The sequence below is a fragment of the Pristiophorus japonicus genome, chromosome 8 (genome assembly GCF_044704955.1).
Source record: "Pristiophorus japonicus isolate sPriJap1 chromosome 8, sPriJap1.hap1, whole genome shotgun sequence".
Classification (NCBI taxonomy): Eukaryota; Metazoa; Chordata; class Chondrichthyes; family Pristiophoridae; genus Pristiophorus; species Pristiophorus japonicus.
In genome coordinates, this window is record NC_091984.1 from 86,554,591 (window position 1) to 86,579,681 (window position 25,091).

Genomic DNA, 25,091 nt, shown 5'->3' on the forward strand with positions numbered 1-25,091 from the left:
TGCCAGTCTTGCCATCCAGAGTCCTATTAGTGTCTGAAGGCAATTACTTTCAAGACCACCACCTCTTTCTACATGTTAGAAAGGTGAAAGCATTTTAATGACCTAGTCACTGGCCATTCCCCTCTTCTTGATTATTATGGATGAGCTGGAGAAGGGACAGAGGACCAGGCACATTGCATGAAGCACCGCGGCCAGTGACTGAACCGATCTGTCTACTACATTTTTTAAAAGGTTTTAAAAAAAATAATTATGTACTGTATATTAAAAATTATAGTTTGACAATTAAAAATCTGCTGTGATTACAGAAAGTCGATCCACCTCTTCGGGGGAGTCGGACAGTATTATCACTGTCCAAGGGATTGAAGAATTAGATCATGACCCAGAAGAACTCCTGAAAAATGAGAAACTAAAGCAAGATTTATTCATTATGGAACGTGTCATTATGGAGAACATTTTCCAGCCGAAACTTGCTGCTTATCGACAACTACCAATATTACCTGGTAAGTTATAACTGTTTAAGGACCGTAAAAGCGTAGAAATCTACAACAAGGAAAGAGGTCATTCACCTCATCATGTCTGCCAGCTCTTTGCTCAAGCAAGCCAAAACTAATCCCACAACCTGCTCTATTTCCTAGCTCTGTTTCATCCTGTACTTCAAATGTTTATCTGGTCTTCCCTTGAAAGGTGCAGTGGCCTCTGCCTTAAATACTTCAATGTTCAAACAACTCTTATAATGAATTTTCTCCTGTCCTCTCTTCTCACCTCTCTTAATGACGATTTTAAATTCATGACCACTCAACACTGATTCTGCAACACTAGCAAAACCCATCATAATTTTAAAAACCTTTATTAAATCTCCTCCGTCTACTATGCTCCAGTGGAATTAGCGGCCTGGAGTCTCCAGAGAGACGTGCAATCTGGGCACAAACAAATGACATGATTTAAACAATCACAGAATTTTGTACATAAATGAGTTACAGCCAGAGTTAAAATTAGGTCTGTATTTTATTTGTAAAAAAAGCAGTCCAGGCAGATATGTTATAATGCATTACGATAAGGAATGACTATAGAAATTTCTTAAACTTGTAGATAACCGAAGCACTTTCCCACTGAACGAGAGTTTATGTACTTGCTTTCAATATATATATATAACAACAACAATTTGCATTTATATAGCACCTTTAACATAGTAAAATGTTCCAAGGCGCTTCACAGGAGCATTACCAAACAAAATTAGACACTGAGCCACATAAGGAGATATTAGGACAGGTGACAAAAAGCTTGGTCAAAGAGGTAGATTTTAAGGAGCGTCTTAAAGGAAGAAAGAGAGGCGGAGAAGTTTAGAGAGGGAATCCTAGAGCTTACGGCCACCTTAGAGTGATTAAAATCGCAGATGTGCAAGAGGCCAGAATTGGAGGGGTGCAGAGATCTCGGAGGATTGTAGGGCTGGAGGAGAGTGCAAAGGGAGGAGCGAGGCCATGGAGGGTTTTGATTAAATGCCAATAATCAAGTCATTCCAATAAATTTGAAACCAAAAAATGAATGGTTTTATGTTTTTAGCTTGGTATTCTACTCAATGCTGCTTATTCTAAACTTTCCCTACTTATTATAAAACAATTTTTTTAATTCTGCCTCTCTTGCATTGCCCAATTTTATTTGGTTAGATAAATCTGAATTCAAGGAACAATTGTCACCCTGTCAATATTATTCTCCTCAGCCTACTATGCTCCAACGGAATTAGCAGCCTGAAGTTTCTAGAGAAACGTGCAATCTGGGATTTATTTTCCTTTGTGTGTAAAGTTAAAGAAAATTTTGGTGAAATGAACAGCATGAAAAGATTTATTTAATTGTTTAAGCCTGTAAATAAAAGAGAAAAAAAATCTGTTACTTCAGTTCTAACTGTATAAACATAATTGAACTGTTTATTCCATAAATTTCACTCTGGGGCTTACCATGGTAGAAGGCTGCTGGGTGCTCCTTGATAGAGTTGTTGCACTGTGATGCAGTTACACAGCATAGTGGAGGACCATAGAACATAATTGTCAAACTAATTGATTTGTGCTTTCATAACAATGGCCTTTCAGAAATTATGTTGTAACAAAAATTAAATAACTGGTAGAAAATTGAAACAGCTGGCGTCGTTGGGCGTGAATCTGAAAGCATCATATGGTGCATCACGTCGGGCTGTAATTTGCGGCCCCGCGCACCCGTAGGGGCTGCGCAAGCTCTGGGTTTTCACACGCGAAGCGCATGCGTAAAAACCCACAACATGCAATCTGTCAAGAATCTTCTGATTCTTGCGTGCGCCGCTGAGATACATGGGCCTCTACCCGCGGGTATCTGGAGAGGCCCAGGACAGCGAATCTCCGTACCTCCCAGAACACCAGGTGCACAGGCATTTTATTTGCAGATTGGAGGCATTTCCCTGTGGGAAGCCTCTGACCACAAATTCAGGGCCATCATTTCGGGAGTCGAAGCAGATTTCAAAAGTAGTGCTCCCAAAGAGTCAATTAAGAAAGGAAATAAGAAAATACTGGGAATCATCTTAATGAAGCATCTTAAACTAGGTTACTGTTTCAGGTGTGACCCCTCATTAGAACTGCTCTGATGAAAGGTTCCACCTGAGATGCTGAGTGACCTTCTATGCATTACCCACATGTTTTAAAATTCAGATTTTCAGCATTCACATTTTTTTTATTTTCTCATTAGGAAACGTCTACTGTATCCTAATATTTAACTCTCGCTATTACCTAGATCCAAATGAAACATCTAACTGTGAGGAAGAGGTGATAGACACCATAACGTTGTTGGAAATCATGAGTCCAAAATTACAACCGCTCTGGTCTTTTACCTGTAGTCTCACCAAGGGACGCAATGTTAGCTGTATGGTCTGGAACAAACACAACTTGGTGAGCAAACCTAGGACGACAACAAAATAAATCGTTACTAAATTTAACTAATGCAGAAATGGTGTTAAATGGATGTAATAGATGTGTTAAAATGATGACCTAGAAATTCGATCGTGCCAGAAAACGGGCTGCAGGGGCAGGACGCGCATTGCGCGCGCCTATTTACGTGGACATGGGGACCATGTGAAATTGTTGCTGGCAGCTCGTTATAATGGGTCAACCGTGCAGCCAGCACTACTCACACTGCTTATTGGCTATGTGCCATTTGGGAGTGGGGGGAGGGGGAATTCACTTAAAGGCAGCCTGCCCCGCTTAAAATCATCATCATAGGCAGTCCCTCGAAATCGAGGAAGACTAACTTCCACTCTAAAAATGAGTTCTCAGGTGGCTGTACAGTCCAATGCGGAAATTACAGTCTCTGTAACAGATGGAGCAGACACTGGTTGAAGGAAAGGGTGGATGGGGAGCCTGGTTTGATGCACGCTCCTTCCTCTGTCTGCGCTTGGTTTCTGCATGCTCTCGGCGACGAGACTTGAGGTGCTCAGCGCCTTCCTGGATGCTCTTCCTCCTCATTGGGCGGTCTTGGACCAGGGATTCCCAGGTGCCGGTGGGGATGTTACACTATCAACGAGGCTTTGAGGGTGTCCTTGAAGCGTTTCCTCTGCCCACCTGGGGCTCACTTGTTGTGTAGGGGTTTCGAGTAGAGCACTTGCTTAGGGAGTCTCGTGTCGGGCATGCGGACAATGTGGCCTGCCCAACGGAGCTGGTCAAGTGTGGTCAGTGCTTCGATGCTGGGGATGTTGGCCTGGGTGAGAACTCTGACGTTGGTGCGTCTATTCTTCCAGTGGATTTGCAGGATCTTGCGGAGGCAGTGCTGGTGATACTTCTCCAGTGCTTTAAGGTGTCTGCTGTATATAGTCCATGTCTCTGAGCCATATAGGAGGGCAGGTATCACTACTGCCCTGTAGACCTTGAGCTTGGTGCCAGATTTGAGGTTCTTGTCTTCAAACACTCTCTTCCTCAGGCGACCGAAGGCTGCGCTGGCACACTGGAGGCGGTGTTGGACCTAGTCATCGATGTCTGCTCTTGCTGATAGTAGACTCCCGAGGTATGGAAAATGGTCCACATTGTCCAAGGCCGAGCTGTGGATTTTGATGACTGGCGGGCAGTGCTGTGTGGTGAGGTCAGGTTGGTGGAGGACCTTTGCCTTACGGATGTTTACCGTAAGGCCCATGCTTGTGTACGCCTACCGGTGAAGGTGTTGACGATGGCTTGGAGCTCGGCCTCTGAGTGTGCGCAGACATAAGCGTCGTCGGCGTGCTATAGTTTGATGACAGAGAATGGGCCGACCTTGGATCTAGCCTGGAGGTGACGTAGGTTGAACAGGTTCCCATTGGTTCTATAGTTTAGTTCCACTCCAGTTTGTTGATCATGAGATGGAGCACTGCAGCAAGGAAGATCGAGAAGAATGTTGGTGTGATGACGCAGCTCTACTTGATCCCGGTCCAGATGTGGATTGGGTCTGTGGTGGATCCGTTGGACAGGATCACCACTTGCATGTCATCATGGAGCAGACGGAGGCCGGTGACAACCTTTTTGAGGCAGCCGAAACTGAGGAGGACGCTTCATAGTCCCTCACGGTTAACAGTGTCAAAGGCCTTTGTGAGGTGAAAGAAAGCCATAGTGCTGTTCCCTGCATTTCTCTTGTAGTTGTCATGCAGTGAAGATCATATCCATGGTACCCCTTGGTGGACAGAATCTGCATTGTGACTCTGGGAGGAGCTCTTCATGGAGAAGACAATTGAGAATTCTTGTGATGACTTTCCCAGTGGCCGACAGCAGGGAGATTCCTCTGTACTTGCTGCAGTCAAACTTGTCCCATTTTTGAAGATGGTCATGATTACGGCATCTCTGAGATCTCCTGGCATGCTCTCTCCTCCTTCCAAATAAGAGAGAACCCCTTGCAAGGAAAGGTGCTGACAGGAAGGAATGCTTGTGAAAAGAGAAATGTAGGATGGGCCCCCAGGTTCTTTGATGGTGTTTTGGAGGCCCTGATTCAGACGGCAGAGGAGGGAGATCATGTTCCCCTTCAAAATTCTGTCCAGCCAACCCCCCCCATCACCAGTGAGAAGAGGTCACTGAGGAGGTCAAATCAAGAAGCTTAGCTCCCAGGACGTAGCTACAAAGCTGAAAGAAAGTTAATGATGTCAGCAGAGTTGTCAAGGTAAGAATCCTACTGCTCACTTCAACTACTCCCTCCTCACACCTGCACCACCTGTAGCTCCACTACTCACAACAGTCCCCTCCCGCGCTTTCATTCGCTCTCCTATGGTCACTGCACCACATTTTACTCCACCTCTTTCTCCCCCTACTTAGACACTGCACCTCCTACTCTCACCACTATTGCAATCCTTACTTCCCCACACTTCACATCTTGCACACAACATCTTCACTTTCAACCATGACCAGCACAATCTCAAAAGAGCTCACAAGGCTGCTACTAACACACTCCCTTCTTCCCTGCAGGAGAAGGTCGCACACAACATGAGACAGCAGACACCCTCTTCCCATTTGAAGAGTGACCACGCTGGAGGAGATGCTGTGCCGGGTCTCTTTATACCCCATCAACTTTTTCTCTTGTAACTGCCATCTTTTGTTAATTCATTCACAGAATGTGGGTATTGCTGGCAAACCTAGCATTTATTACCCATCCCTAGTTGCCCTTGAGAAGGTGGTGGTCGACCTTCTTCTTGAACCGCTGCAGTCTGTGTGCTGAAGGTGCTCCCACAATTATGTTGGGTTTCTCACTCTACACACGCCACATGACAAATGCAGCTGTTTTAGTAGCAATTTATCTCTCTATGCTCTCACACGAAAAAGCTAACCCTTGTCCCTCTCTTTAATTTCAGGCATAAGAGGACAAACTAGCAACCTGTATGCTTTAGATAGCACTCCTGCAGGGTCCTTGCTGGCTGTTAGCACTATGAGTTGCTGGGTGAATTTATTAGATTGTGCGTCAGGTGTGGGGGCAGACCAATTTCACAAATGATCCTACAATCAGCGTAGGACACCAATTTAGATATTGGGAAGACCAAAGCCATAGTCTTCTGTTCCCGCCACAAACTCCATTCAGCGACCCTTGCATCCCTCTCCCTAGCATTTGTCTAAGGCTGAGCCAGACTGTTTGCAACCTTGGTGTCATATTTGACCTTGAACTAAGCATCCGACCACATATCCACACCATAACCAAGATCACCATTTTCCACCTCCTTAACATCGCCCGGCTTTGTCCCTGCCTCAGCTCATCTGCTGCCGAAACCCTCATCTATGCCTTTGTTACCTCCAGACTTGATTATTCCAATGCACTCCTGGCTGGCCTCCCACATTCTACCCTGCGTAAACTTGAGGTCATCCAAAACTCGGTTTCCTAACTCGGTTGCCTGTGTCCTAACTTACACCAAGTCCTGGTCACCCATCACCCCTATGCTCGCTGACCTACATTGGCACCCAGTTAAGTAATGCCTTGATTTTAAATTTCTCATCCTTAATTTCAAATCCCTCCATGGCCTCGCCCCTCCCTATCTCTGTAATCTCCTCAAGCCCCACAAACCCCCCCCCCCCGCCCCCCCCCCAAGATATTGCTCTCCTATAATTCTGGCCTCTTGAGCAGCCCAGATTTTAATTGCTCATTGGTGGCCGTGCCTTCAGCTACCTAGGCCCTAAGTTCTGAAATTCCCTGCCTAAACCTCTCCGCCTCTCTACCCTCTTTCGTCCTTTAACACGTCCCTTAAAACCTACCTCTTTGACCAAGCATCTGCCCTAATTTCCCCTTATGTGGCTCATGTCAAATTTTGTCCTATAACACTCCTGTGAAGCACCTTGGGACCTTTTACTACGTTAAAGGCGCTATCTAAATACAAGTGGTTGTTTAAGTATTACAATGAACTACCTGAATCATTCCGGTATGCACCTATGGAAGGAACAGCTTGATCCAATATGGTGGGCGGCAGACTTCTGGCACGAGACGAGCTTGCACCGCCCGCTATATTGGACCCTTAAGCACCTGTTTTACACTTGACAAATGGGCACGTGCAATCGAATTTCTAGGCCATAGTAGTTCACTCATAATACCCCACTGTATTATAATCCACTTGTCATTGAATTTAAAAGTGGCAAACTATTTTCTCATTATTTCTACATTTGTTGTCTTTTGTGCTTCTTTAAGTCACCCTTTGAAATGGACTTAACAGCATTACTAAACTAATATTTCAGAAAATAATTGAGAATACATCAAACTGATCTGAAAAGATCAAATCCCTGTTAAGTAATTCGATTCATTTATAAAACAAAAAGGGTTAACTGGTATTCATGTTGTAAGAGTTGTACTTTTAACTGTTCAATAGAATGTGAGTTCTGATGATTGCATTGATTTGTTATTGAAGTTTTTATTTTGCCACTGCATTATCAAACTGCAGGTTAGTGGACTGAACCTCTAGTAAATTGACACTGAATAGACAACTGTTGAAGTATTTTGGAACTACTCAGCAGGTCGGGCAGCCTCTGGAGAGAGGAACAGAGTTGCCATTTTAGGTCGATGACGTTGCATCAGAACTGGGAAAGGTTAGAAATGTAACAGGTTTTAAGCAAGTACAGAGCCAGAGAAAGGGGGAGGGGAGGAAAGAACAAAAGGGAAGGTCTGTGATAGGGTGAAAGGCAGGAGAGATTAAATGACGAGGAGATGATGGTGCAAGGCGAAAGGAGATGGTAGTGGGACAAGTAAAGAAACAAAAGATTGGTCTGGAGAAAGTGTAAATGGGAATATAGGAATCATCAGCAACAGCTGCTATCCGAAAAAATAGGGGCACAGGTTATGTTCTGAAATTGTTGGACTCAGTGTTTCACAGATGCTGCCTGACCTGCTGAGTATTCCAGCATTTTGTTTTTATTTCAGATTTCCAGGATTTGCAGTATTTTGCTTTCGTTGAAGTATTTTGTTCAGTCACTTTACTTATTTATAATGTTAATTTTTAGAATAACTTCATTATAAATATATATTGTGAAGAGAGTAAATGATTTTGTTGTGTTGACATACAGGACCTCCTGGCAGTGGGTTATGGGCAATTTGGATACAAGGAACAGAGAGGAGGATTGATTTGCTGTTGGTCACTGAAAAATCCTATGGTAAGTTGAACAAGGGCATAATTAAAATTTGCAGCTAATTGTTCAAACCCAATTGAAACTCCACTGAATGCAAAATTTTAATGGCGCCTAGAATTTCCTCGAAATGACTTACTCCTTTTTAAAAAAAACATTTTGCATCCATTGGCGGCATTAATGCTGTAAAACCGAAGTACAGCTATTGCAAGCAGTTGTACGGTCTGGAAACCTCGGTACAGCCTTTAAAATACAGTTCAACTTGTACTCTTCAGCAACAGACTGGATACAAACAGGTGAGAGAGCAACAGTGTTTGGCTCTTTCACTGCAGGTCTTAGCAATATTTTTATTACACTTGTACAGAAATATGACCAGTCAAGCATGATCTGTACCCCTTGGGTGTGGACAATACATGTCACACAGAATTATCACAATGCCAGCTTGAGGAGGGTGGCACTGGCATTGATTGCCAATTCCTTCACCTCCAGAACTGCAGAACAGTGTCGTCAAAAGTTCCACATCCTCAACAGGCAGGCTAGGTAACACATGGCACATCTCTCCCTTTTCTTCCTTGTCAACCTGGGCACTAGCATACTCTTCACCCTCTTAAAGCAACAGTGCCACAACTAACTGGCTACCCAGCTCTCCTTGCAGCAATTACATGCATGCACAACCTTAAAACCCCTTCCTCCACTTTAACAGCCTCATAACTCCATATGTCTTTCTTTACCTCTTCCATGCCACTTGGCACACACACCTCAACTGCTAGCCTTACCCTCATTTACTATCTTCTTGCCCATCACAAGCAGGCTGCTAAACATACCTTTAAACCCTTCACACTGGATTATTACATTGTCTCCCTGGTATCTCTGTGAAGCACCACACAGCAAGAACCTTTCACCCGCTTCTTTGTCTTCTTAATCCTAAGGGGTGATGCTCACCCATTCTTGGCTTCTGCACTCATTTTCTGCAGATCCAAAACAGCAACAAGCAATGCTGTGCAGCTGCATCAGCAAGCTGCAGGTCAAGGAGAAAGAGCTGGAGGACTGAAGCAGCTGTACTCATGGCAGATCCGGGCCTCGGGGGAGAGCCCACAGAGTTTGTGATCAAGCATTGGTGTTCACTGTGGAGAGACGGAGGGTGTTGCTCCACCTGGTAAGTGGCAGGAGGCAAGTCTTCTATATCATGTGGAGGGAGATAGTGCAGCATGTCTCAAGCCGCACTGTAGTCCCCAGGACCCACACACACCGCAGGAAGAAATTTAACAACCTCATTCGGGTGGTCAGGGTGAGTGAATGCTTCAACAAATGATACATACCACCATCTGTACCACAGACTTCACACAAAGCACCACACCCCCAGCACTCACCCACCAACAATCTCTACCTATCCACATCTCACACCTTGCACACATTGACAGCTATTCAACTATGGCAGGCATATCACCCAAACACTTTTCTTTCTCTTGCAGGCAAGGTGGCTCACAACAGGAGGTAGCAGGAGCACACAGACATGGGACAAGCCGACACCCAACCACTGTCTGCGCTGGGCGGCAGGTGGTGGGCGCCGTGGCCCCCGGCGCGTTGGCCCCCTTGGGACAACAACGGTATGATCATCCCTACTCCTTCTCCTCACATCCCACTTCCCTCTCACCCCACTTTCCAGCTAATCATGCGGTATGCATGTATTTCTCCCTGCCCCCCTCCCATCACCTTAACCCGACTCTTGTGCCTTTATGCTTTCAGATAATCAGCAAGCACCTGAGCAGCCTGTCCCTGAGGGCACCGTAGTGAGGCGGGAGAAGAGAAGGGATCTGCACAGGGTGAGACACCGGGGATGAGTGGGCTGCAGTAAGGCCAGTGGGAATGGGTAGCTTTGGGGCCAGCTGCCCAGAGGGTGAGTTCGCCCAAGTTCTGCTGCACAGGACTCAGATGAGGACCTCGATGGGGAGGTGTTTAGAAGAAGGGTGATGGGCATGCACACGGAGATTATAGGTGCAATGGCAAGGGTGCCCAAGAGCCTCTCGACAATGATAAGGAGCATTTAGGAGTCCACCTCCAACATTGCACAAGGCTCTGCGCACACCATGGAGCCTATCGTTTCCAGTCTGTAAAGGACGGTAGACTCCCAGAGAGACCGTGGCGACCTAGACCTGATTCCATGTGTGATGGACGATCTGGCAGCTTCCATTGCAGCACAGGTGGAAGCAACGCAACATCTTAGTGCCATAATGTAGCCTGTGCTTGGTGGCATCCAATATCAGACTGCTCTCATGCGGTCTCAGCTTGATGTCACGTAAGCTCTGACTGCTGCCATCATTGCTGGGTCTACCACCGTCGACTGAGGCTTTCAAGGTGTCGCAGCAGGCCAGCAATCTCCAATAGATTGCTAGGGATTCTGAGGTCAATGGAACAGGAACCTGCTGTCCTCTCTCAGGATGACAGCATTCCTGATACCACCACTGCCACTCTGCCATTGCCTTTTTTGCTGCCTATCATCCAGCCAGCCCAGTCTGTTGCCGCCTATGCTGAGGTGGTGCAGTCTACAGCTGGTCCTTCCAGCCTCAGAGCTGGTTCTGCAAGGCCAGCTGAAGTCTCCCACAGGGACACTCGGCAGCCTTCCACCGGCCCTGCTGCAGCCACTGGGCCAACTCTTCGTCAGAGCACTAGAGCAAGGAACAGCACAGTAACAAGAGGCATGGTTGAATAGTTAATATTTTAGTTGTAAATATGTGTTCACTGATTATTGATAAATTTATTATTTCAGTTTGGATTCTTTTGTGGTGCGTCTAATTTGAGCTTTGCACTGTGATATGGCCTGTGACAGGGATGGAATGATGGGGATATGGTGAGCAACGGGGTTCTGAGGTTTAATTCATTCGATCCGCTGTCTGATGAGGCAGTCACAGACAGTCCTTTTGGAAGTCCAATTGAGTGGCTGCCTCCTCTCGCGCTCCTGTTCTCCTCATCGTCCTCCTCATCGTCCTCCTCCTCTTCCTCTCCCTCCTGAGCTGGTCCCGCAATCCTTGGTGGCAAGAGCTGGGCTCTTATGATGGCCAAGTTATGGAGCATGCAGCAGACCACCACGAAATGGAACACCCACTCAGCTGAGTACTGTAGAGGCCCTTCCGAGCGTTCAAGGTAGCGGAACTGTTGCTTGAGCACCCCGATGGTCTGCTTGATGATGTTCCTGGTAGCAGCGTGAGTGTCATTATATGAATGCTGGCAGGAGTGTTGGGTTGCGGAGTGGAGTCATGAGCCAGGTGAAGGGTGGATAGGCTTTGTCTCCGACCAGCCAGCTATCCTGCTATCCTAGCAGAGCCACATGCACCCTCGCCCTGCTTCTCTCTGGTGATGGGGAAGGAAATGTAGTCCCTTCTCCTACTGTAGAGGTCCTCTGTGATCTGGATGCAGTGATGGACGGCAAACTGTGAAATGTTAGCCATGTCTCCTGTTGCAGACGGGAAGGATCCGAAGAAATTGAGGGTGACAATGACCTTGGCTGCCACTGAGAGAACCGTGGTTGCCCTGATCTGAGGCTGGAGGTCTGGGTGCAGGAGGTGATAGAGATCTTGGTGAAGTGGCGCCTTCTAATACACTGCTCTTCGCTTAATTCAAGGTAGGAGAAATGTTCTCTCGGAAGATAAGGACGCCTATTGAGAGCCTTGATGGCCCCTGCTCCAGCAACATGTTCCAGTCTTTCTCGCTGCCTCTGCTCCCTCTGCCAAAGATTCTGGAGGGCCAGTACAGCTCTATTAATGTAATCAAATGTAGCAGTTAGATTTTTTTAAATAATAAATATAGCTACTTTTTAGTTGCCACAACAATCCTCATACTAAATAACATTGAAATTATGAAATGAGACTGTTGCACAATGTGAAACTGACAAGAAAGCACTGAAACTCCACTAACCTACAGTTGCAACTCATTACTGATGATCCTTTTAAATAACTTCCCTGGAGCCGGCTTCCTGTTGCTTCATGCCAACCCTCCCTGTCACTGTTTCCTCCAAGTGCTAAGGTAGGTGGCGACAATCAATTTTGCAGGTCGGGCGGTCAGTGAGCATTGTACACTCATGAATGTCATGATCACCTGGCGTTGAGGCCCCCGCGATAACTGTTAGTGGCGATGCTACGGGGAAACGGGAGATTTGCCGTGCGGCGTTGGATTCACCTCACCCCGGCGATATTGCTCTAGCTCCCCATTAGTGACATCTGCTGATGCGAACTGAATTTTTCCCCCTTTGTTTTTAAAAAAAACATAAAATAGTCAGAAATTTCTCTTTGTCATATTTACATTCTAACATTTATTACTGAATGCAAATCCTACGAAATATAAAACAAATGAATATTAGCACTTTATTTTTCAGTTCTGGAGCCTTTGTGCAAATCTACACACCTATATTGATTCTCCTTCATTTACCCTTCTTCACATATTATGGGCATTTCCAGGAGCCAGCACAATCATTTCTTTTTGTTTAACTCTTTAAGAATGAGCAATCGCATCCCATAATTTCCCTTTTACAAAGCCCAATATAGTGGGGTAGATTTTAACTTTGTGTGATAGCGATCAGAATCTCACGATTTTTATTTGAGTTGATTTCTATTTCATTAAAAGAACAATCTTTTCAGTGACAATGTGATTTAATAGATATAATTCTACTTTCCACCCTCAAAAATTTATCTTTGTATTTATATTAGTGGCCTGAGCGCACCTATAACTGTGAAAGTGGTGTTACCGCACTGGAGTTCTCTGCAGATAGCCCCAATCTGCTGGCAGTGGGCCACTATGATGGAACTGTAGCAATCTACAACATACGGACCCCTGAAGATGGGCTAATTCTGGACAGCAGGTGAGGTCATCAGATGATCTTGGTCATTACTTTAGTACAGTACATGCACTTCTTCCTGCATCCTTACTGTATTGAAATCTAAACTACTCACACCATCACCTATTCTAACTTGTTCTTTCCCAAAACCTCAAAACCGTGGATCTTCTTACATCCCTCAGTCTTCCCTTCCTTGCACAATCTACAGGTTTTCAAAACCCTGGCATTACATAGTATTTACAGCACAGAAACAGGCCATTTGGCCCAACAGGTCCATGCCGGTGTTTATGCACCACACGAGCCTCCTCCCATCCTTCTTCATCTAATCCCATCAACATATCCTCTATTGCTTTCTCCCTCATGTGTTTATCCAGCTTCCCCTTAAATGCATCTATGCTATTCGTCTCAACTACTCCTTGTGGCAGTGAGTTCCACATTCTAACCACTCTCTGGGTAAAGAAGTTTCCCCTGAATTGCCTATTGGATATATTAGTGAGTATATTATATTTATGGCCCCTAGTTCTGATCTCACCCAGAAGTTGAAACATCTACTCTACCTTATTAAACCCTTTAAGACCTCCATCAGGTCATCTCTCGATTTTCTCTTTTTTCTAGAGAAAAGAACCCCAGCCTGTTCAATCTTTGCTGATAGGTATAATCTCTCAGCTCTGATATCATTCTATTGTCTTTTTTGCCCTTTCCCCAGTGCCTCTATATCCTTTTTATAATATTGACAGTACTCCAAGTGTGGTCTAACCAAGGTTCTATACAAGTTTAGCATAACTTCTATGCTTTTCAATTCTATCCCTCTATAAATGAACCCTAGTGATTTGTTTGCTTTTTCATGACCTTATTAACCTGTGTCGCTACTTTTAGTGGTTTGTGTATCTGTATCCCCAGGTCCCTCTGCTCCTCTATCCCATTTAGACACTTATTTTCCAAGGAGTATGTGGCCTCCTTAATCTTCCTACCAAAATGGACCACCTCTTATTTATTTATTTTGAAGTTCATTTGCCAATTACACGCCCATTCTGCAAGTTTATTAATGTCTTCCTGCATTTTGTCACGGCCCTCTTCTGTATTAACTGCACCTCCAATTTGGTGTCATCCTCAAATTTTGAAATTGTACTTCCGATTCCGGAGTCCAAATCGTTTTTGTAAATGGTGAACAACAGTGATTCCAGCACAGATCCTTATGAAACACCATTTCCCATCTTTTTTGCCAATCTGAGTAACTACCTTTAATCCCTACTTTCTGTTTTCTGTTTTGTAGCCAGCTTGCTATCCATTCTGCTACTTGTTCCCTGGCTCTGATCTTAGGCATGAGTCTACAATGCTGTAACTTATCAAAGGCCTTTTGAAAATCTAAATATATTACGTCTACTGCATTACCTTTATCTATCCTTTATGTTACTTCTTCAAAGAATTCAATAAAGTTGGTCAAGCATGATCTTCCTATTTGAAATCCGCGCTAACTACTCTTTATTATATTTTCAGTGTCTAGATGTTTTTCCATTACATCTTTGAGCAAGGATCCCATCATTTTTTCTACTACCGACGTTAAGCTAATTGGTTTATAATTACCTGGACTTGTTTTATCTCCCATAGGAATCACATTTACTGTCCACCAGTCCTCCACCTATTCCCTCTTGTAATTAATTTATATATATATATATATATATATATATGTAATAGTGCCTCTGTTATATCTTCCCTAACTTTTAATATGCATGTATGCAATCCATCTGGACTAGGGGTTTTATCCTCTATAAGTTAGATTAGTTTATCAATTATCTCCCACCTTTTTCAATCTTAAATGTCTTTATATCTTTTTTGATCTCTTCTAATGTCATGTCCACTGTGTTAGTCTCCCTGGTAAATTCCAAGGCAAAGTAGTTATTTAATATTTCTGCAATTTCACTGTCATTACCTGTAAGTTTATTGTGTATATCCCTTAGTGGCCTTATCCCTATCCTGATATTTTTTTTGCTATGTATGTGTCTGTAGAATACTTTACTATTTCTGCAGTTACTGACTTACTAAATCACACTCTCTCCACCACCTTTGATGCCCTTGTCCCCACTAAAATCATTACACTCTCTCACCCTAGTTGTTTCCCCGGTATACCCATCAGGTCCAAGCGATACAGACTTGAATGTCTTTGGCGGACAACTGGTCTAATCATCCATCACCAGATTTGGCTAGATCATATAAAGCACTACCAGGTCCTGCTCTCCATCACTAGAACCGCCCACTATTCTAAGATCATCCAGGACGGCAAAAATAACATGAGATCCCTCTTCTCCAACACTTAAGCGTCTTCTCAAACCACCGACCCTTGCCGCTTCCTTCCTCACTTCCAACAATAAATGTAAGGAGCTCATAGACTTCTTTGTTAAAAAGATCGACAACATCCATTCAACTGCTGTTTTCAATTTGCTCGCTTCCCCTAGCTCACCAGACCTTACTTCCTCTCCATTTTCCCACTAGCCTAACCCAAAATTTGCATATTTTCTCTAATTTCTCTCCTATCTCCCCTCTTGCCCTTTCAAAGCTCATCTTGCCAATGAGACCAATTTCCTGCTATCTCAACCCTGTCCCTACTAAATTGCTGATGACCCCATGTTAGCGGATATTATTAACGGTTCACTCTCCTCAGGTATTGTCCCTCTTTTCTCACCCCTCTCAAAAAAAATAACCATTGACACCTCTATCCTGGCAAACTAATGTCCTATCTCCAACCTCCCTTTCCTCTCAAGTTCTTGAACGTGTTGTCACCTCCCAAATCCATGCCAAGTCCCGCTCACCCATCTCCCATGTGCTTGCTGACTGACATTGGCTCCCAGTTAAGCAATGCCTCGATTTTAAAATTGTCATCCTTGTTTTCAAATCCCTTGATGGCTTCACCCTCCTTATCTCTGTAATCTACTCCAGCCCTATAACCTACCTAGACTTCTGCGCTCTGCCTATTCTTGCCGTTTGAACATCCTCGCTTTTAAATGCTCCACCATTGACGGTCATGTCCTCAGCTGCCTAGGTCCTAAGCTCTGGCATTCCCTCCCTAAATCTTTTCACCTCTCCACTTCTTTTTCCTGCTTTAAGACCCTCCTTAAAACCTACCTCTTCGACCACGCTTTTGGTCGTCTGCCCTAACATCATCTTATATGGCTCGGTGTCAAATACTGTTTTTTTAATATAACACTCCTGTGAAATGCCTTGGGATGGTTTATTACAGTAAAGGCATTTTATAAATATAAGTTGTTGTTGTTTATATTCCTTGGTAATTTAATTCTGTAGTTTCTATTTGCCTTCCTAATTATTTTTTCGACTTTGCCCTAACTTCGTTGTATTTCCTTTTGTCATCCTCTCCTTTGTTGTTCATTTACTGCAACCAAATAAATCATATTTAAAATATGATTGCATAAATTCTGAATCTATAGGTGAACACTTGTGACAAGGACATCATCAGTCAATTTACGACATCAATACATTCAACAATGATTTGTTTGATAATTTCATATTTTACTTTAATTATTTATTATTTCGTGATCATCCTTTTCTCATTTTAAAAGAACTTATAAAAGCACTTTCGAGTTTGCTACAAGTTCTCTGATGCAAGATGTTTACCATTTGTATATAATAATCCAGTACCTTTCTCTTTAATTTTAATTTTGTCTTTATTTCTTTATTCATCCATGCTGACTAGTTTGTTCTTGCTTTTTAGTGGAATATATTTCTCCTGGACTCTATTGATCATTGTTTTACATATTTCCCACTGCTCTTCTATTTCTTTGTTTGTCAGTAAATGTTTCCAGTTTATTTTCCCTAGTTCCATTTTCATCCCCTTAAAATCAGCTTTTTTCCAATTTCTTACTTTGATCTTTGTCTTGCGTATGTCCTTCTCAATCTTTATATCTTAAGCCTTATTATGTTGTGATCACAATTGCCTAGATGTTTCCCATGGCTCACTACTCTTATTTGTTCTGATTCATTTCCCATTAACTGATTTAGCAATGTGCCCTCTTTTGTTGGGCTTTTTACATACTGGGTAAGAAAAGAGTCCTGCACACATCATCTAATCTTTACTTCTCAATTGCTCTTCTTTTCTCACTATTCTTTTCAAACTTGGTTATATCTTTCATTATGGACCTTCGCCTTTCACCTAGGTTTCTCAACTTACAAAATGTCCAAATTCCCAGTTGGTATAACTGAGAGCAATGAACATTGATATTGGTAGGAGTAAAAACAATGGTACATTCAAATAGTTATGGTAAACTGGCTAAGTTTACACTGCTATATAAAATAGGAGATATTTTTAAAGTAGAATACAAATGTTAATTTATTACTGCAACCAAATAAATCATATTTAAAATATCTGAATGTATAGCTGAGCACTTGTAACAAGGCTGTCATCAGTCTATTTACGACATCAACACATTTAACAATGATTTGTTTTATAACTTAATATTTTACTTTGATTATTCATTATTTTGTGATCATCCTTTTATTCTCCTCATTTTAAAAGAAATTATAGAAGTACTTTCAAGTTCGCTATAAATTCTTTGATGCAAGATGTTTACCATTGTATGTAGTAATCTAGTACCTGGGGTAGGTACCTGAAAATCTTATCACTATCCACTAGCCCTATTAAAACATATGAAACAGGAAAATGACAGGTAGGAAAAGACCAGCTGGTCCGTCAAGCCTGCCCCACACTGATGCCTGGTGCATAATGATTGGACATTTCCTCCCCCCAGTAGCCATGTAATCTCCAGAGAGAGGCAAAAAAAAACAGGAGAAGTTGTTATGGGTCAAAAAGGTGAAAAAAATTGAATATACAAAATTACGGACAGGAAAAGACTAGCTGGTCCATCAAGCCTGCCCCACACCTCATGATCCCATGATGCTGGAGCATCATGGTTAGACAGTCTTCACCCCCATCCTTCCGCAGCCATGTAGGCCGGAATTTTCCGGAGTCCATGTGGGCGTGATCGGAGGCGGGTAGGGTGGGAAACTTTGAAATTACTTGCCACGTGTTGGGAACCTGCGGTCATCCCACCCCCACATGCCTTTCCCTCAGGCGCTTCTGACAGTGCAGCAGCGACCCGACCAGCGGAGGTGGGCAACCCAATTTAAAGGATTATCAGCTTGTTGTCAGACCCTTAAGAGTCTTTTTAAGCTTACAATTCCAATTTCACTGGATGCCCATCTGATTCACACTGTTTGGGTCCACGACTGTCAACCTGAGGCGGGAGTTGAATGGCATTGATCCAGATGATTAGTTGACAGCATCAAATGTACTATAAAAGCTCTCACCGAACAGCTGATAACTTTCCTCAGGCAGAAGCTGTTGCTCACCACATTTCCAGCACAGATTGAGCTTTCTGCAGGCTGCAATTTCTTTCCATTGACAGATTGCTTCTGTCATCTCTACTTTACCTGCCATGTATTCCATCAACAGATCAACAGGGGTGCCATTTATACTGTCTCACCTTGGTCCTCAGAATCTGACCATGATGAGCGCCAACACCAGCAGCACCAACAACAACAACACCAACTTTCTTCGCAATCACCTGATGCTGCATAGGACAGAGGGCATCAGTATCTATGCACATTGCTGCCAGGAGGCCAGAGATGGCACCACCCCACACCAACACCATAAAGCATCCCTACAATGACTCAGCCATTCCTTTCACACTCACTGCCATTGCTGGAGGTACTGTTATGTCTCACCATTCACTGCAACTCACTAAGCAACTTCCAAAGGTTCACACAAATCTGTCCAAGACCGGAAAGTGTTGAAAATAAAGATTTTTATGTTTGACAGCACATTAATGGAAATTTTACAGAAACATTGGATAAAATACCCAAGTGGCAACCCTTGTGAATCTACTTGCGTGTCATCTTTTTCTTCCATGTGCTTCTCCGAGGAGCTACCCCTATGGTTTCATAAGAGGTCGAGGCAGCCTGCTCACTTCCCTGCTACCAAAGAGCTGGAGAGCACCTTGCTGCACATCATTGTGGTCATGAGGACTCAAGTCTATGCTGACATCCCTCCCAGAGAGGAGGTCTATGAGCCTCTGCAATCTATTCTCCATAAATAGCCATCTATTCTCCATAGTGACCATGTGCTCCTGTGAATGGTGCATTAGCTGCTCCATGCAGGTGGCCATCCTATCCATGGAGGAGCGTACAGTCACCATCCCCTGCAACACGGTGGTGCTCATGTTGGAGATGGACTCCTTCATTCTCTGAACATTGGCAGACATCGCGCTCGTAAAACTTGTCGGAGCCCCCTGCACTTCTTCCTGCACCTCCAGGATCGCCCTCTTTCTGGATGACGCCTGAGGTTCAGCGTCTGCATGCAGTTGAGCAGAGCCAGGACCATTCTGTGCCATCCAGGACTCTCCAGTGCTCTCCCTGTCCCCACCATCTGCTCTTGCTCACTTGTGAGCTGTGAGACACTAGGTGATAGCACTACTACATCTGGCGTGGGACCCAACCAGGTGTACGTACCTGTGCTGGTGCTGGGTACGCTTATGTCTAGTGATGGTGCGCCCTCAGATGCTGGAGGCTCCTCTGAGGAATCGTCTTCCTCTTCCTCCTGGACAGTATGGGGTGGGGGGAGGGGCTATTGGCGGATCTGTTGGAGAGTAAAGAGATGAGTTAGATATGTCTTGTGAAGAATGAATACAGATATGATTGTGCACATGATGACCATTCAATGGCAGTTGACCTCAGTCCCCATATGAGTCTCTGTATGTTATGTAGCTTTATGATATGTAACTCTGTCACCAGGTTGCTGAGATGTCCCGCCCTCTCCATCTCACACCTCCAGCTGCTCGGCAACTCCAGATATTTTTAAAGCAGCCTCCTCTGCTGTTGTCAGGTTTGCAAATGATGGAGGGCCACCGCCGGTTATCTCTCTCCCTCTTATTTTGGGCTCTCTCTTCCTGCAAGGAGGAAAATAAGAGAAGGTAGAGTGAAAGTGATGGAATGAGTGTAAGTGCTATGCATGCAATAACTGTTAGACTGAGTACTGTTTAACTCCAAGAGGTACAACCTTGGCTCTGCTTTATTAAGGCCCAAAGTGCTTCATATACAAAATGGCTGGCCTTTTATGTGTGCAGCCCAATGGCCTCCAACAGTGAAGCCATCTAGTGGCTAGTGATCCCAAAAGTACTTAGAAACTTAGGAAATATAGAAAATAGGTGGAGGAGTGGGCCATTCGGTCCTTCGAGCCTGCACCACCATTCAATATGATCATGGCTGATCACGCAACTTCAATACCCCATTCCTGCTTTCTCTCCATACCCCTTGATCCCTTTAGCCGTAAGGGCCACATCTAACTCCCTCTTGAATGTATCTAACGAACTGGCCTCAACAACTTTCTGTGTTAGAGAATTCCACAGGTTCACAATTCTCTGAGTGAAGAAGTTTCTCCTCATCTCGGTCCTAAATGGCTTACCCCTTATCCTTACCCCGTGACCCCTGGTTCTATACATCCCCAACATCGGGAACATTCTTCCTCCATCTAACCTGTCCAATCCCGTCAGAATTTTATATGTTTCTATAAGATCCCCTTTCATTCTTCTAAATTCCAGTGAATATAAGCCGAGTCGATCCAGTCTTTCTTCATATGTCAGTCCTGCCATCCCGGGAATCAGTCTGGTGAACCTTCGCTGCACTCCCTCAATAGCAAGAATGTCCTTCCTCAGATTAGGAGACCAAAATTGTACACAATATTCAAGGTGTGGCCGCGCCAAGGCCCTGTACAACTGCAGTAAGACTTCCCTGCTCCTATACTCAATTCCTCTAGCTATGAAGGCCGACATGCCATTTGCTTCTTCACCGCCTGCTGTACCTGCATGCCAACTTTCAATGACTGATGTACCATGACACCCAGGTCTCATTGCACCTCCCCTTTTCCTAACCTGTCACCATTCCGATAATATTCTGCCTTCCTGTTTTTGCCACCAAAGTGGATAACCTCACATTTATCTACATTATACTGCATCTGCCATGCATTTGCCCACTCACCTAACCTGTCCAAGTCACCCTGCAGCCTCTTAGCATCCTCCTCACAGCTCACACTGCCACCCAGCTTAGTGTCATCTGCACACTTGGAGATATTACGTTCAATTCCTTCGTCTAAATCATTAATGTATATTGTAAATAGCTGGGGTCCCAGCACTGAACCTTGTGGTACCCCACTAGTCACTGCCTGCCATTCTGAAAAGGACCCGTTTATTCCTACTCTCTGTTTCCTGTCTACCAACCAGTTCTCTATCCACGTCAATATGTTATCCCCAATACCGTGTGCTTTAATTTTGCACACTACTCTTGTGTGGGACCTTGTCAAAAGCCTTTTGAAAGTCCAAATACATCGCATCCACTGGTTCTCCCTTGTCCATTCTACTAGTTACATCCTCAAAAAATTCTAGAAGATTTGTCAAGCATGATTTCCCTTTCATAAATCCATGCTGACTTGGACCGATCCTGTCACTGCTTTCCAAAAGCGCTGCTATTACATCTTTAATAATTGATTCCAACATTTTCCCCACTACCGATGTCAGGCTAACCAGTCTATAATTCCCTGTTTTCTCTCTTCCCTCCTTTTTTAAAAAGTGGGGTTACATTAGCTACCCTCCAATCCATAGGAACTGATCCAGAGTCTATAGAATGTGGAAAATGACCACCACTGCATCCACTATTTCTAGGGCCACTTCTTTAAATGCTCTGAGATGCAGACTATCAGGCCCTGGGAATTTATCGACCTTCGATCGCATCAATTTCCCTAACACAATTTCCTGACTAATAAGGATTTCCTTCAGTTCCTCCTTCTCGCTAAACCTCGGTCCCCTAGTATTTCCGGAAAGTTATTTGTGTCTTCCTTAGTGAAGACAGAACCAAAGTATTTGTTCAATTGGTCTGCCATTTCTTTGTTCCCCATTATAAATTCACCTGATTCTGACTGCAAGGGACCTACGTTTGTTTTCACTAACCTTTTTCTCTCCACATATCTATAGAAGCTTTTGCAGTCAGTTTTTATGTTCCCTGCAAGCTTACTCTCATACTCTATTTCCCCCCTCCTAATTCAACCCTTTGTCCTCCTCTGCTGAATTCTAAATTTCTCCCAGTCCTCAGGTTTGCTGCTTTCTCTGGCCAATTTATATGTCTCTTCCTTCGATTTAACACTATCCCTAATTTCCCTTGTTAGCCACGGTTGAGCGACCTTCCCCATTTTATTTTTACGCCACACAGGGATGTACTATTGTTGAAGTTCATCCATGTGATCTTTAAATGTCTGCCATTGCCTATCTTGCCTACATACATGACAATACCCCCCTCTGAGATATTAACAGTCTTTTACAAATTGAGTCGGTCCAGTGTTTTATGCTCCCGGATTGACTGTCTCAGTTCAACTCCAGCCTTGGGTGAGTGTTCAGAGTATGTTGTGACAGGTGACTGGGTGGCTGACCTGGTGGGAGTGGCAATGGCCATGTCAGGAATTGAAAGCCCATTTTCATTGAACATGTCAGTGATTGAAAGTGCTGATTCACTGATGATCACTGAGTCCTCTGATGACTGGGGGTAGGTTGGTTGCTCGACGATTTTCTCTTCCTCCGACTGTTCCGGTTCGTCTGTGTGCTGCAGTTTTGTCTGATCCATATGTTTCCTGCATGTTGAGCTCCATTTTTGAGCTGACAGTAAATACTCTGTTGCCCTCCTTGGCCATGACAATACCAGCGATCTACTTGGGACCCTGACCATAATTCAGAACATATAGAACATATACAGGATCATTTACAGAAATATCGCATGACACAGCTGCATGATCGTGATATCCTTGCTGACTTTGTCTTCTATATTCAACATGATTATTCAAGTCAGAGTGTACAAGAGATAGCTTGGTCTTAAGACCTCTCTTCATCATTAGTTCAGCAGGCGAGACCCGGTAAGCGTGTGTGGTCTTGTCCTGTAACTAAGCAGTATGCATGACCCTTCGATTACTCGCTTCATACTCTGCTTTATGATTTGGACAGCACGTTCTGCTTGCCCATTGGATGCAGGTTTGAACGGTGCTGATCTTACATGTTTGATATCATTGAGTTTCATGAACTCTTGAAACTCTTGACTGATGAAGCACGATCCGTTGTCGCTAACAACGAATGGTAGCTGTGGATATGCTGGATGACATGATTACACACTCTATCCACTTTGAATATGCATCCACCACAACTAAAAACATCTTCCCCAGGAAGGGACCTGCAAAGTCTATGTGGATCCTGGACCATGGTTTAGATGGCCACGACCACAGACTCAGCGGCGATTCCGCTGGTGCTTTGTTGAGCTGCATGCAAGTGTTGCACTGATGCACACATGATTCCAGCTCAGAGTCAATTCCCAGCCACCATACATGAGACCTGGCGATGGCTTTCATCATTACAATGCCGGGATGTGTGCTGTGTAGCTCACGTACGAATTTCTCTCTCCCTTTCTTGGCCATAACAACACGATCGCCCCACAGTATACAATCCGACTGAATAGACAGTTTGTCTTTGCGACGAATGTAAGGTTTGGTCTCCTCGCACATTTACTTGGGTATGGCAGACCAATCACCTTTGAGGATGCAACTCTTCACCACCGATAAAATCAGGTCCTGGCTGGTGCAGGTCTTAACTTGTTGAGCCGTGACAGGGGTTCCTTCACTCTCAAAAGCATCCATAACTAACAATAGGTCCGCCGATTGTGGCGTTTCCACCTCCGGTGTGGGCAATGGCAGATGGCTCAAAGCATCGGCACAATTCTCGGTGCCAGGTCTATGGCGAATGACATAATCATAAGCGGATAATGTCAGCGCCCATCTCTGGATGCGGGATGAAGCATTGGTATTGATACGTTTGTTTTCAGAGAACAGTGAAATGAGCGGCCTGTGATCTGTCTCCAGTTCAAACCGAAGACCAAACAGGTACTGATGCATCTTTTTAACCCCATACACACAAGCTAGTGCTTCTTTCTCTACCATGCTGTAGGTGCCTTCCGCTTTCGACAAACATTTTGAAGCATACGCGACTGGTTGAAGTTTACCCGACTCATTAGCTTGTTGGAGTACGCAACCAATTCTATATGACGAAGCACCACAGGCCAATACTAAACGTTTACATGGGTCATAATGTACCAGCAGCTTGTTAGAGCAAAGCAGATTAGTGGCTTTCTCAAAAGCTCTGTCTTGAGACGCACCCCACACCCAGTTGTCGCCTTTTCTTAGCAGCATGTGCAATGGTTCTAATGAGGTGCTCAATTTAGGTAGGAAGTCTCTTCGACAACTCGACCAGCTCCTGTGTCATGTAGGCTGACAAGTCCAGTTTGGTGAACGACTTCCCCGGCTAGCGTTGCAAATAAGTAATCAGCCTTCGGTAATGTGTACTGATCCTGTTTCGAAACCCTGTTGATCGTAGCCTTGTTGTCTCCACAGATTCTGACTGTGCCAGCACTTTTCAGCACAGGAACAATGGGGCTGGCCCATTCATTAAATTCAACCGGTGATATGATCCCTTCACGCTGGAGTCTGTCCAGTTTGATTTCGACCTTCTCCCTCATTATATACGGAACTGCCCGAGCTTTATGATGGACGGGTCTTGCATCCAAGTCCAGGTGGATCTGCACCTTGGCTCCCGTGAAGTTGCCGATGTCTGGTTCGAACAGCGAGGGGAACTTGCTCAGTACTTGGGCACATGTACCTTCTTCTGATGACAATGCCTTGATGACGTTCCAGTCGCATCTGATTTTTTCAAGCCAATTCCTGCCGAACAGCGTTGGGCCATTACCTGGGACAATCCATAACGGTAACTCGTGAATCGCACCGTCATACAACACTTTAATTATGGCACTGCCAATCACTGTTGTGAGTTCTTTGGTGTAAATACACCACATCCACTGGTTCCCCTTTATCCACCCTGTTCGTTATATCCTCGAAGAACTCCAGCAAATTTGTCAAACATGACTTCCCCTTCATAAATCCATGTTGACTCTGCCTGACCAAATTTTGCTTTTCCAAATGTCCTGCTACAACTTCTTTAATAATGGACTCCAACATCTTCCCAACCACAGATGTTAGGCTAACTGGTCTATAGTTTCTTGCTTTTTGTCTGCCTCCTTTTTTAAATAGGGGTATTATATTTGCAGTTTTTCAATCT

The 25,091-nt window shown here is 44.3% G+C and overlaps 1 protein-coding gene across 3 annotated transcripts in view; it reads left to right on the forward strand.

Moving 5' to 3' along the window:
• dnai4 (dynein axonemal intermediate chain 4) overlaps window positions 1–25,091 on the forward strand; it is a 172,634-nt gene that overhangs the window by 109,829 nt on the left and 37,714 nt on the right. For all 3 annotated transcript variants that reach the window (XM_070886135.1, XM_070886137.1, XM_070886136.1), the window contains exons 8-11: window positions 306–500; window positions 2,755–2,909; window positions 8,004–8,090; window positions 12,764–12,915. In XM_070886135.1, the coding sequence (XP_070742236.1) occupies window positions 306–500; window positions 2,755–2,909; window positions 8,004–8,090; window positions 12,764–12,915 (589 nt within the window). The remainder of the gene's footprint in view (window positions 1–305; window positions 501–2,754; window positions 2,910–8,003; window positions 8,091–12,763; window positions 12,916–25,091) is intronic.